This window comes from Myotis nattereri (genome assembly GCF_964212035.1).
Source record: "Myotis nattereri genome assembly, chromosome: 7".
Classification (NCBI taxonomy): Eukaryota; Metazoa; Chordata; class Mammalia; order Chiroptera; family Vespertilionidae; genus Myotis; species Myotis nattereri.
The window spans coordinates 3328108-3342013 of NC_138082.1; the positions used below are offsets into that span (position 1 = coordinate 3328108).

The window sequence follows — 13906 nt, forward strand, 5'->3', positions numbered from 1 at the left end:
AACCTCACCTCCAGGTCGATCACCAAGCCGGGCTGGCACAGCTGGGTCTCGAAGCTGAGGGAGTGCAGCTCCTCAGTCACGATGAGCGGGCCCTGAAAGAGAGGGGCAGCGCTCATCAGGGTCCTGCAGCTCCCAACTCCACCCCGCGCCCAGGCCGAGGGCTGCTCCCAGGCCGAGAGCTGCTCCCAGGCCAAGGGCTGCTCCCAGGCCGAGGGCTGCTCCCAGGCCCAGGGCTGCTCCCAGGCCCAGGGCTGCTCCCAGGCCGAGAGCTGCGCCCAGTCAGAGAGCTGCTCCCAGGCCGAGAGCTGCGCCCAGGCCGAGAGCTGCGCCCAGTCAGAGAGCTGCTCCCAGGCCCAGGGCTGCTCCCAGGCCCAGGGCTGCTCCCAGGCCGAGAGCTGCGCCCAGGCCGAGGGCTGCTCCCAGGCCAAGGGCTGCGCCCAGCCGGGGCCACGCAGGCAAGGGCTCGCTTCCCTCTCTGCCCCAAGTTGATGACAGCAGACACCCTGGCGTTCTCTCCAACACAGCGCTGAAACCATGGCAAGGACCGCTGATTAGGGAAAGAACTGTCGCCCGGGAAACAGCCACTCCCACTGGGTCTATCTGTGCGGCTAAGGCTCCTTGGCCCTCCCCCTGCCCCCACCCCCTACCCCCCACCCCCCACCCCCGGGGCAGTCTGGAGGGCTGGCCCACTTGTGAGCAAAATCATTGGAAAGCCATAAGCCACGAATGCAGTGTATTTGCTGTCATTACAGATGCACCAAGTCCCCAGACACGCCCACCGCTCTGCCCTGCTGGGCCTGAGCGCCTGTGCGAGGCGTCCTGGCCACGGGGGTGCTGGGCCACCCCCGGACAGGCCTGCGGATGAGACAGACTCACCTCGTTGGTTCTGTTGCCGGCGTTCTTCTGTTCCTTCAGTTGCTATAAAACAAGAAGCCACCTTAGTACACGACACAACCTTCGAAGGTGCTATTTTCACTTACAAATCACACCAGAGTCGAGCCTTGGGAAGAAGGCAGGCTGGGAAGTTATGCTCAGAACCAGAGAACACGACGACAGGGCCTGTGTGGGTCCCCAGCAGGAGCCTCCACAGCTGGGCATCGGCCAGCACCCGCACACAGAAGGAGCCAGAACACGGCTCCCTTCCCTCCCCTGAGTGACCCCATCTCCCTCCCCAGCTGCTCCAGGCTCCCCAGGCTCAGGGCTCTGCCTCTCCTGCCCTGGCAGCCCTCGCAGCCCCCCAGGCAGGCCCAGCTGAGACTGTCCTCACAAGGAGTCGATCCTTGTTGTCGAGGGAACAGCTCAGGGTCTGAGAGCAGCTCCGGACGCCCTTGGGCTCCTGAGTTTGGACTGAGGTTCTCACACCAGCTCTAGCTTCCTGGCTGGGTCGCTGTTCACGGGAGGCCGCCAGGTGCAGGCTGCCCTGAGCCTCCCTGCAGGCCCCGGGAGCACGGAGGGCTTGGCACCAGCCCGTCCTCAGCATGCACCTGGGTTGGCAGGGGGGCGGGCGAGGCACCGCCCACCTCCACCCCCGCTGAGCGCCTGCTGCCGGGTGGCAGTGGTGCAGGGCCACCAGGAGGGCGACCGTGAGGGGGGGCTGAGGAGACCTGGGGTCGGCCACACCGGGGTGGGGAGAAGGCACCGCCAGGATGTGGGGGCGACAAGGACCTCTGGGGAAACGGCGCAGTCAGAGCGCGTGCCCTCCCAGCTGAGGTCCCCGGCGGCGCGTGCAGGCCACTTATGTGCGCACTGGTGTGTGGGAGACGCTGCCGAGTCCCTGCGGCCCAAATACAGTGCCTCCGGGAGAGAAACGCAGGAAACAGTGCACAGTCCCGGGCTGGGGAGGGACTGAGGGTCCCCAAGCGCTGGGGGGGCATCGCCGGCCACAGAGGGGCATCTCCTCCAGGGGGCCCCCACACCCCACGAAGTCCTAGGAAACCTGACGCGCTGTAAAGGGGGAACGGGCTGCCCTACCAGGTGTCGGAACTCGGCCGCCAGGCTCCCGTTGGTGGACTCCTCCATGTTCATCACCTTGGTGTGCGTGCCCAAGATGTTGAACTTCCTGAACCTGGACAGCAGAGGGCAGAGATGTGAAAAGGGCTTGGACTATGAAACACGCAAAGGAGATCGTGAAATAAGTGCAAAGTACTTTACGTACCCTTTCACTGTGTTTCTCTCATTCACGTCTCTGCAAAAGAAAAGTATCTATGTGAAGTGCTATCTATGCATTTAAGCTTTGAAATGAGCTTTATCAGAAATATAAAGTACCTGTAGACATAAAAGGTCACCAAAAAGGTCAATCTGTATCTGTGGGCCTTTTGCCCTTCCTTTCACTCACTCGCTCCCACACCAGCTCTGCCCAGTGTCACTGGGTAATAAATTACGGGGCAGAAATTTTCATTTGTGCAACATGTGAACAGCACCAACCAGCAGCCTCTTGTGAGGCGTGAACTAGCTGATGGGTGCTAGCACGCCCTCACGCAATGCAAGCCTCGGTTGTCACGATTTATTGAGCAACTACTTGCTCCATGCAAAGCACTGTGCCAAGCCCTGAGGATGCCACTCAGCAGAGCCCTGCTCAGCTGCTACGAAACTGAGGACCTTTGAAAGTGACAGCTTAATCCTCGGGCTGCAGAGTCACGGCAGCTGGGGCATCGGCAGCCTCCCCCGGGGTGGGCCGGCCTAGGAGGCAGGGTTCGGGGGGGAGGGGGAGGCGGGGGTGCGGAGACTTGCTCACACTCGTACACTTGCTCCTGTGCCCTCTAAACAGGCCGGGCGCGTGAAGGCATTAGAGGGATCAGAGTGGGAGCTACAATTATAATCCGCTGGGATCCCGTACAACGGCCTGGGGCGTCGGCCTGTGTTTGGCTAACAAGACCAGCATTTCAACAGTACATGCATCTTAGATAGTATTCAAGATATCTTACTTATCAAATAGAACTTTGACTTTCAAGTTATAATTCAGCTCTTGCAATTTCACCAACAATCTGGAAAGAAAAATAAAAGTCATTATTACTTAAAACAACTATCGATTACAATTTATTATGCCAATTCCCTATCAATAAACATGTAGATAACCCCCACCTTCTCCAGTCTGGGTCATCACAATGAAATTGACATCCTTATCTGCCCCCCCGACCTCTGACGTGTGTTTGTGGGACACATTCCGGCTGTGACTGCGGGCAGAACGGCGGCGTCAGACTGTGAGAGAGCGCAGCACCTGCTCCCTACATGGCCCAGCCCACAGGGGATCTTCACAAAATGTCTACTTTTAGTCAACTGTATCGGTAAAATATAGGAGATACTACTTTTACTAAAACTTGTATCTAATGCTTGTCCTCTTGGGAGAAGATAAAAACGATCGCCCCTAATCAGGAGAATGAGGGGCCTCTCTAATCACCCGGGCCGGTGGAGCGATGGAGACTCAGGCCTGCTGTGCTCACTGAGCCGAAGGCCTCGGGCAGGAGCCCCACATCTCGCTCTGCTCCGTGTGGAGGCGACGGGATGAGACTTTCGGTGCCCTCCCGGCTGTGGTGCCAGGACCCAAGGTGCCGAGTGTAGCACCAGGAAGCAGCCCCTACGACCTCACTAACTGCCCAGCACACGGGACCAGGGCCGACTCAAGGCCAGTGCTGCTCCCTGGAGCCCCGCTACTCCCGGGACCAGTGCTGCTCCCCTGAGACCCGCTGCTCCCCTGGCCAGTGCTGCTCCCTGGGGCCCGTTGCTCCCCTGGCCAGTGCTGCTCCCTGGAGCCCTGCTGCTCCCCTGGCCAGTGCTGCTCCCTGGGGCCCGTTGCTCCCCTGGCCAGTGCTGCTCCCCAGAGCCCGCTGAGCCCCTGGAGGGGCAGGTGAGCAGGGGCAGCTACTCCACAGGAGGGAAAGCATAAAAACATCTCCGCAGTTTATCATCAGGAGAAAAACAGGCCGCAAAACAACTGGCAGAATCCCAGTTCTTAGAAATAAAACGCTGCACGTCATATGTATTTGTGTGTGCAGGTGTCTATGTATGAACACATACACACACAAACGTATTAACTCGTGTACTTATGTCGACGTGGTCAGAACCCTGTGAGGCCTGGCACAGGCTGTTACCACAGTCACCTACAGGTACTCAGGTAACTGCACATCTGATGAGAGCTAAGAACCCACTGGGCAGAAAACGTATGCATCACAGGCCCACACACAAGGTGCATCGGGTTCTGGGGGCGCATGAAGCTCTTCCACGGGCTGACGCTCGGAGGGAAGGGGCTGCCGGGACTCAGTCTGTTGTGTGCGGCCCTGCAGTCCGACTTCCTCGTGCAGTGAATGCGCACTGCATCTACACTGGAAAAATTGGGGGGGGGGGTGTGCATGTGTTTGCACACACATCTGCTACAGCTTTAGTGGGAGAAGACAGCAGACTCTCAGCCTGAAGAAGTGCCCTCTGGGGACTCCTCGCTCCGATGCAACACCGGGCAGTGCTGTGGGGAGGAGGCATCGGCTGCAGCCTGGCGTTCTCACCTCAGCTTCACGGTGAACTGCACGCCCGTCTTCAGGACCAGCGGCCTCTGCGGGTGCGTGGGCATGCAGGGCTGCCGCTCCACCACGAAGGAGCTGTGGGTCCCAGCAAAGCACAGGTTAGCATTTCCAGGAAGCCGAGCAGTAAAAACTGATCCCCCCCAGAGGAAGGGGGTACAGGGCACACGCTGAGAAGCAGTTTGGAGGGCTGTGACAGTGGATAAAGTGAGGGTTCCTAGTCAGTAAAGCAACGCTCCCGTCTCATTTGCTCTCGACAGAATCAGAGGAATTGTCCTGAGCTGTGATCCTCTTCGCCAGCGAAAACCCTCAGTTAGACTGTGTTCACGTACAGTCTGCACTGAGAAGCAAACTTGCTAACGACTTATTGTAGTGATCCTTTCACAGCGTGCACAAGCATGGCATCGTAAGCGTTCAGGAGAGGGGATGTGAGAGCCTGAGAGGAGAGGAGGCCAGAGGAAGGGGACATGTCTGATGAGGGGAGACCCACCGTCTCTGCACAGACTGGCTGTGGAGGGACAGAGAAGGGGTGACATTTACCAGTTCTCACTCTAGGCGGCCACAGAAGGAAGGACTCCGGAAAGAACTGACTGGCCGTGAAAAGTTTATGTAACCCATTAAACCCTCCTTTTTTTATATAAATATATTTGTATTGACTTCAGAGAGGCGGGGAGGAGAGAGGGATAGAAACATCAATGATGACAGAGAATTGCTGTTCAGCTGCATCCTGCACGGCCCCTACTGGGGATCAGGCCTGCAACCTGGGCCTGTGCCCTTGACCGGAATCCAACCCAGGACCCTTCAGTCCACAGGCCAACACTCTGTCCACTGAGCCACACCGGCCAGGGCCCATAAACCCTTCCTAATTGTCTGCATTACCACACAGCCTTCCTCGGGCAACAGAACTGCAGAAGGAGCGGACAGCCCCCCTCACCTCTGGATGAGCTGCTGGAAGAGGCTGAAGGTGCGGTCCGACAGGGCCTGCTTGTTCTTCGTGATGGGGTCGTGCTCGTACGTGTACTTCTGCTCCAGCTCCTCGAGCTTTTTAAGCTGCTGGCGGACCTGCTGCAGACTCTCGGCGACGACAGTGAACCTGGGAGGCACGGACAGGGCTCTGTCAGAACAGCCCACAGCGGCCGGGCTGAGGGCCCGCGGCCACCAGCCAGGGGTCCCCACAGGTAACGCCCGCCATCTACACAGGTGCACTCGCGCCGCAGGGGGCGGCGGGGACGAGGCTCCTCTCGGAGTTAAGAGGCTGGTATTTGGGGAGAAAAAACTAACGTGCTGCTCTCTCTGGCGGCCACGAAGCCCTCCCATTCGTTCTCAAGTGCAATCCAACTTCTCCTGGAAACCTGAGGCGACCCCTCCCCTCGCCCCCCATGGAATCGTCAGCGCTGGCAGACTGCGCTGCCGGACCCCCCACGGCCCTGCTGCCTGCACGCCCAGAGCGCCTTCCCGGGGGCCAGCCGCCCTCCCCCTGCGCCCCGGGCCCGGCCAGGCCGCACGCAGCTTCAGGACGTACTCATCCGCCCTGGACGAACGGCCACACAAACTGTTATCTCATGTCTTCCTGGAAAATGCCTCAGGCTCGTTTGTTTTTAATAAAACACCAGGGCCCGAGTTGTTAAGCGTGTCATGTGACGACCATGTCCCTGGTGTTCTGGCACGGATGATGCACCCTTGGCCCGGGGACAGAGGGAGAGGTGTGCCCTGGCCCAGCGGAGCGGGGCTGGCCACCCCGCAGGGGGAACAGGGCCACGCTCACCAGCTCTGCAGCTGGTCGAGGCAGGCGTTGGGGGGCCCCCCGATGCAGGCGCTCTGCTGCCTCCGCTTCCACTCCACCAGCTCGTCGTTGATCAGGGCCTTCTGGGTCAGCTCGGTGGCATTCAGCACCTCGATTATTTTGTGCACGACTTCCTACAGGGAGAGGACGAAACAAAGCAAAATCGATTCGCCTTTAATCGCTGAGTTTTAAATGATTTTCTTAAAAGCAAAGCCACTATCCTTTCATCTCAACTGGGCGCTATGTCAAGTGGTTATAAACACCATCGCTCCTCCACCCTGAGCTCCAGCCCGCTCCTCACAGTCCCTGACGAAAACGGCACGTCTTCCCGGAAGGCGAGTCCCCACCTTTCTCTTATTGTCCAGCATCAAGTACATCTTCTGCAGCAACATCTGCTCTTGCTTCTGATCGCTCTTCGCCACGCCGTTGGCTTCGTGCTCTGTGAATGGGCAGAGACAACAGGCAAATGTGAAAGAAGACAGGATGAGCGAAGGCCACGCCTCCCAGGCCCGTAGCAGAGCTGTGGCCGGATGCTGCAGCGAGAGGGCCAGTCGGGTGTTCCCCCATCTTTCTTGAACAGGAGGAGGAGAAGGTGCCACGCTAAGAACTGGGCACATGGAACAAAGCCCTTGTCTCCAGCGACTCTGTGGGGTGGAAACAGCGCCGCCTGGCTCTGAAGTTACTGTCACAGTCTGACCTCAACGAATCGCGTGGCAAACTCCAAAACCGCAGGTAAAAAGGCAGAGCGGATCGGTGGCTTTGAGAGAAGTGGGTGATTAGGAAGTTGGAGTAGCTGAGGTTCCTTCTCTGAGTTTTTACTCAAATCATACGAATGATCTCTCCAGTATTTTTTATTGAATTTATTGGGGCGACACTGGTTAATAAAATTGCATAGGCTTACAATTCTACGACACATGAGCTGTATAATGTGTGTTCACCCCCCCAAGTCAGGTCTCCTTCCCTCACCACTTGTCCCCCCTTTGCTCTGATATTACCCACGCTAGCCTCCAAAGGACTGCTGGGGTCACATGTTCTACTACACAACGCACACTTGTGGGTTTTTTCAGTTGCTGTAATCAATACAAACAACAACAAGCCCGGCCGGCGTGGCCCAGTGCTTGAGCGTCGACCAGGAGGTCACAGTTCAATTCCAGGTCAGGGCACATGCCTGGGTTGTGGGCTCGATCCCCAGTGGGGAGCATGCAGGAGGCAGCCGATCAATGAGTCTCTCTCATCACTGATGTTTTTCTATCTCTCCCTCTCTGAAATCAATAATAAAAATAAGTAAATAAAAATTAAAACAAAATAGAGCTCCTGCTTGAAGACACGAGAAGAATGCTGACTGTTGTTATCCGAGGAGCACACACGCGGAGCTGGAACGTGTGGGGGAGCCTTAGGCGTTGGGCCTGGGCACTCACTCCACATTCCTAACCGTCTCTGTCAGCCAGTGGGCTAGACACAACAAGTAAAGTAACACGTCACCTGCCACCAAGGGACCGCTGGGGCCCAGGGATAGCGCTGCTGCCCCCTAGGGGTACAAGCCAGACACGCACAGGACACCCTGCACAAACATCCACAGCACTGAGGGCCGGAGCCCTGGCGCGGCCAGGTGAGCGATTCCGGGTGGAAAGATCTGCACGTGGGAAGGAGGACTGGTCTCCGTTAGCTCACGGAGGCAGAAAAACTCGCGGCCAAGGAGCACCGCTCCGCATGCGAGCTTACCTCTGTTCTGCGAGGTTTTGCATTTAAAGTCATATTCATCTTGTAAGTCTTCCAGCGTCTTGATTTCTTGCTCTATGCACTATAAATAAAGACATAAATAGGGTTGCTACTGGGCAGCTTCCACAACTGTAAGAAACAGATCACTGCTTCTAGAAGACCCAGAAAACCATGGCCATAATCCTGCTCCCTCAGAGGGACTTGCAAAATCCAAGTCATAGACATGAAATAGTGACCATTTCATTAATCAATATATAGTAACTTTATTTAGAAAAGAAACTATACACCCAGCCAGGGTGGCTCCGTGCTGAGCACCGACCTATGAACCAGGAGGTCACGGTTTGATTCCCGGTCAGGGCACAGGCCCGGGTTGCGGGCTCGATCCCCAGTGTGGGGCGTGCAGGAGGATTCTCTCTCATCATGGATGTTTCTATCTTTCTCTCCCTCTCCTTTCCTCTCTGAAATCAATAATCAATTAAAAAAGGAGAGAAACTAGGAGATATGTCAGGGCTGGGCACTGATCCCCACTTCAATGACGTGGCTCCCTAGGAGGCTGCGAGAGCGAGCTGCTCCAAAGAACCTGGCGTTTGGGAGGACGCCATCTGACGCAACCCATGCCAGTGTGACCCAGAGCCCCACGGGAGGCCCCGCCCTCATCCAGCGGTCTTTTCCAGACCCAGACACGGGCTTCCTCCTCTTCCCCCCAAACAGCCCTCAGAGCAGGGAGGGAGCGGACCCCGAGGCGCCGAGCAGCCCCCGCGGCCACACGCTGCCTCGCAAGCTTATCTTGAAACAACTGGGCGTTCTGCTCCAATCGGAAACGCAGCCGCACTGGCTTCAGGGAGATGCTTTTCTCCCCATCCAAGTCTTAGAGCAGTGGTTCTCAACCTGTGGGTCGCGAGCCCTTTGGCGGGCGAACGACCCTTTCACAGGGGTCGCCTAAGACCATCCTGCATATCCGATATTTACATGATGATTCATCACAGTAGCAACATGACAGTTATGAAGCAGCAACAAAAGTAATTTTATGGTTGGGTCACCACATGAGGACCTGTATTAAAGGGCCAGAAGGTTGAGAACCACTGCCTTAGAGGAAAGCAGGTGCCCGGACGGGCCATGGTTGCCCGGGGCTCCGTGTAACCGGGGACTCCGGCTAGAGAGGCGCAGACAGACGGGGCTGTCAGAGCAGCAGCTTCTCGTTTAGCGGGTGATGGGGAAAGTCAGTTACCACACGCGCTACGGGAAGGAAGTGAGCTCCGTGTCTGCACGTCACACCAGGAAGGCCTAAGAGGCTGCTGCGCACTGGTTCGCCAGCTTGTTTACTTGAGGTTCGGGGCCTCAGCTAAACTTTGCTTCGCGACTGTTTACAGGGCTGAGATGAGTTCCTGTGTTACACTGGAGCCGCTGAAACCTTTCCCCTCCCCAGAGCTGCGGGCACTCGGTACTCACCATCACCTTGTCCTTCACGGTCCTGACTCTGGCGTCCAGCTCCTTCTGCTTGTCGAGCATCACCGTGCCCGGAACGCTCCCCGACTGAGCCTGTGACGGGGGTGCATGTAACAGTCACCTTTCCCTCTGGGACTTACCTGCTGGTCACACTCCCAAGTCAAGTCCATACCGCGTGCCCCCCACGCCCTCCGACCTCCCCGAACTCCTCCTCGGGCTTCCCACAGGAGCGCCTGTAAGAAACAGTTCCGTGCCAGGGCCCTGGAGGCAACGCTGGCGAGCTGCGAACGCTACGGAAGGACCAGGCTCAGTCCGTGCCTGACACAAACACACAGCAGTTCAGGCACTTCCCACTGGTCCACACAGCCGCAGGCGCACACAGGCATTTGTTTCGGGGCTTCTCAGGTTCTGTAAACGAGGTTCTTCTTATTCACCCTGGACTCCTACGATTTCACTCATGTGGGTGAACACCAACACCGGGGTGGGGGTACCAGAGGGAGGGGGTGGGGGACGAAGGGGGCCCTAATATACGGTGATAGGACACGACTCTGGGTGGTGGGCACACGGTGCAATATACAGGTCTCGTAACATAGACACCCACACCTGAAACCCGTATGTTCATGTGGACCAATGTCACCCCAATACATTTAATAAAACAAGAACCCTGTCCTTGTTTGTCTTAAAGCCGCGGAGTCCCCGTGTGTCCCAGGCTGGCCGCCGCTGGCACCTGAGCTTGCTGGGAGGCAGGGCGGCGGGTCCTTGTCTGATTCTGAATCAGACACCCCTGTGACTCACCCAGGTGACTCAGGCATGACGGCGCTGCTGCCGCGGCCTTCGGGGAACACACCTTTCGTTCACTAGGCCGGGTACCCGTGGGACCAGTCAGCTTGAGTTTAGAGCAAATACTATATGTATCTTTAAATGCTTAGCTCTGGCCGGTTCGGCTTGGCGGACAGAGCTTCAGCCTGCAGACTGAAGGGTCCTGGGTTTGAATCTGGTCAAAGGCACATGCCCAGGTTGCAGGCTTGATCCCCAGTAGGGGGCGTGCAGGAAGGAGGCAGCCGATCCATGATTCTCTCTCATCATTGATGTTTCCATCTCTCCCTCTCCCTTCCTCTCTGAAATCAATAAAAATACATTAATTTTTAAAAAATAAAAGTAAATGCTTAGAGCAGTAAGGTGCATTCAGAGTGACAGGGACACAGAGCCTGGGAGGAGGCAGGGACTGGCCGGATGCCCAGGACGTGCGTGGGGAAGGGCAGGCGCCACCCCAACTTAAAGACTCTCTCCCTCTGCTCCCACATCTCAGTGCCCCGTGGGTGGTTTGTCAGAGAGATGCCCACAGGGCACACTCCTGTGCGCTCTGGCCTTCTCCCCGTCTCAGCCAGAACCACCCTCCCCACTGCGGTGCCACACTGCCTGCCTGTGGGCTGTCCCCACCACCCAACACTCAGGAAGGAAGGGACAAATGCCACAGCAACTTTAAAGCTGCTGGGCCCTGGTCACAGGAAGGGCTGTATTAGATTTAACAAAACCGTGGTCACATGTCTTGCCCTAGTACAGCCCTGTCCCAGGCACCGTTTGGCTGCCCCGGAAGTTTAACGGTGTCACAACCCCTGTGTAAAACACGGCTCCTGGCCTGGCCAGGTGGCTCAGCGGTTGCGCGTCAACCTGTGAACCAGGAGGTCACGGCTTGATTCCCGGTCGGGGCACAAGCCAGGGGTGCAGGCTCCATCCCCTTTGGGGACGTGCAGGAGGCAGCTGATCGATGATTCTCTCCCATCTCTGATGTTTCTCTCTCTCCCTCTCCCTTCCTTTCTCTCTCTCAAATCAATAAATTAAAAACAAAACAAAACCCGAAGCTCTTGCTTGTCCCATCAGCCAGTTCTCCTCCCAAAGCCTCCTGTGCCGTTAAAGCCCTCCCTCACCCTCCCTCGCCTTCCGGGCTCAGCACACAGCGTCTCCCAGTGAAGTTACAGATCAGTCACCCTGGACCTTCCACTGTCTCTCTCCCACGCCTGAGCCTTCACGACAAGCCCTTTGGTACCATGTCCAAAACTTGCCCCCCTCTGCTGCGTGCGCCCCACCTCCCCGCCCTGGGCTGCGGCAAGAACCCACTCACGCCTGCCTGCCTCCTTACTGCCCCCGCACCTCAGCACAGGGTCCGGTCCCTGATCTACACAGCCAGCCCCCAGCACCCCATCACTGTCTACACAGCACCCTCCCCGTTATCTCCATGGCGACCCTTACTGTCGGGAAGAACTATGTTTATTCGTCGTCTCTTCCATTAGATCAGGCGCCTTTCCTGAGCCTGGGTCCGCAACACCCTATTTCCGATTTCCCCACTCCCTGGGGCTATAGCATCAGAGGACTGCTCACCACCACCTCAGTAACATTTGTTGGAAAAATAAATGCGTTTATTTTGTGATTATCACCAGTGTTTGATTAGAAGAAAAAGTACCTGATTGAATCTCTGGGCATTTTCCAGAATTTTTCTTTCCTCCTTCAGACAGTTATAGATGATCATAGACATCAGTATTGGGTCTTCCTGGAAGTTATCCTATATGTGGGTGGTTAGGACAAAAGTAAATTAAGTGTCAGAATGTTTAAGCCATTGTGCATTATGAATTGAGATGGACGTGTTCATATTCACTGAGAAACCTCATCTCGCATTTATTAAGTGCTACAGAATATTTGGTAAAATCAAAATATTCTTTTCACAAATTCTGACAAAAACTGCTCTAACTTTCCAATTAAGTGCAGGTACCTCAATTACTTCTTCATTTAAAAAACCAAGTATTTTTATACATGGTTCCTATAATACTTTTTCTTTGGTCTCTATTTTTCATTTATAGTAATGATCTTTTGTTAGGATCCTGAGACAACGCAAGTGATGCAGAAATGACCCATGACATTCCCCCTGGTCTCTGCTTCAATTAGACCAGAGATATTCTTTTCAATTTTTCTGCTTCCTTGTCAAAAGTAGTTTGCAAAATACTGGCAATCACAGCTTTATATAACAGGTATATGCAAGCAAAGTCGACAGGAGAACAAATGTTTATGAAGTTAATCTGACTTCCTCATCTGCTGGCACTGTAAAACCCTAGAGCCATTCTCAGAGGGAAAAAACAAGGTTCTCACGACCGACCTAAGTTGAACGGTTGGTTGCGTTTTATGAAACAAAAAAACAACGGTGCTCGCCTCCATTAAAACAGGAAGGTTCCACTGATACAGAAATAACTACGGGAGCCAGACTTAAGGACGCGGGAGTGCTTCTGAGGTAACCCCCAAACTCGCAGCACATTCTCTCCTGCCGGACCCCCCTTGACCTTCCCTCGCAGGGCAGCCCCACGAGAAGCAAGGCCAGGAGGGCCTTGTTCCAACACCCCGATGCCCCGTGGGCTCCCGGGAGGCCCCACTGTCCTGGGCTTACTCTCCAGCGGAGACCAAGGACTCAGACCGGACTCAGCACTGAAGTTCCTTCGAGCTCTGACATGTCGCTATAGCTCACTGCTCTTAAAATGGAATCTTTTTCCTTTGGCTTAAATAGCAACAACTGTTAGTAAAACAAGTTTATAGCATCACATTTTTCTCAGAGTTACAGATGCCTAACACGTGATACGCTGAAACCTAAACATTCCACATGTGTTTACCAAACGAGCTGACATTTTATTTTACTTGTGCTCTGAAGTATCCCCACAGACAGGGGCTGGCTGTGCAGTCTCTAACTTGTCTAAATGCCAGTGAGCGTGTGCGCGTAGTGTTTGGCGAATGGGAAAAACTCTTATGTAAACACGGGCGCATTGCACGGCGCACAGACCAGGCCGCACCTGGAGGTTGCGCTTGCTTTTCCTGATGTTGTGCTGCAGCAGAAAGTTGTTCTCCAGGGAGAAGCGGCTGTACTGATCGTCCAGCTGCGACAGGAGGTCGTGGAAGCGGATGGTGGCGAACGAGACATCATTGGCGGCGTGCTCCCTAGATGGGGAAGCCACACTTTACTCAGGGGCTGTGACACAGACAAAACCACCGCTGCCCTCCACACTGACACTGCTAACGAGAGCGGTGAGTGCTCTCTTGGTCTTGATGGCTTTCCTGCCACATGGACCCCGCTCTCAGCGGCAGCCTGTCCAATGTTCCTGCTATATCCAGCTAGCCTGAGAAATCCCAGAGCTCCGACCGTGCACAGCACTGCTGATGGCGATCGACTCTGGAGGGGAGCAGTTGGCAGGGCCCGTCATTGTCTAGGCCGAACACGTTCGGAACATCAAAAGCATCTGCGGTCGGCAAGGAGAAATTCTAAAGTAGAACAGGGGTCACTTTTGAGAGGTACGCCCTGTATGCGCCTTCCTATCTCTCATCAATATATAACTCAGCTTTAATGGTTTCTTTTATCTTCTTTCTATGGCCTGTACCCTAACTTGGGAAGTAACTGGTGTCGCATTACCTA

The 13906-nt window shown here is 55.7% G+C and overlaps 1 protein-coding gene across 2 annotated transcripts in view; it reads right to left on the bottom strand.

Moving 5' to 3' along the window:
* The window catches only part of STAT1 (signal transducer and activator of transcription 1), a 35003-nt gene that overhangs the window by 16686 nt on the left and 4411 nt on the right, over positions 1-13906 (bottom strand). For both annotated transcript variants that reach the window (XM_081095411.1, XM_081095410.1), the window contains exons 3-15: positions 13290-13434; positions 11921-12019; positions 9463-9552; positions 8017-8095; positions 6642-6733; positions 6277-6428; positions 5446-5604; positions 4497-4589; positions 2925-2984; positions 2156-2185; positions 1972-2065; positions 877-918; positions 9-92 (exon numbers count right to left, since the gene is read on the bottom strand). In XM_081095411.1, the coding sequence (XP_080951537.1) occupies positions 9-92; positions 877-918; positions 1972-2065; positions 2156-2185; positions 2925-2984; positions 4497-4589; positions 5446-5604; positions 6277-6428; positions 6642-6733; positions 8017-8095; positions 9463-9552; positions 11921-12019; positions 13290-13434 (1219 nt within the window). The remainder of the gene's footprint in view (positions 1-8; positions 93-876; positions 919-1971; positions 2066-2155; positions 2186-2924; positions 2985-4496; positions 4590-5445; positions 5605-6276; positions 6429-6641; positions 6734-8016; positions 8096-9462; positions 9553-11920; positions 12020-13289; positions 13435-13906) is intronic.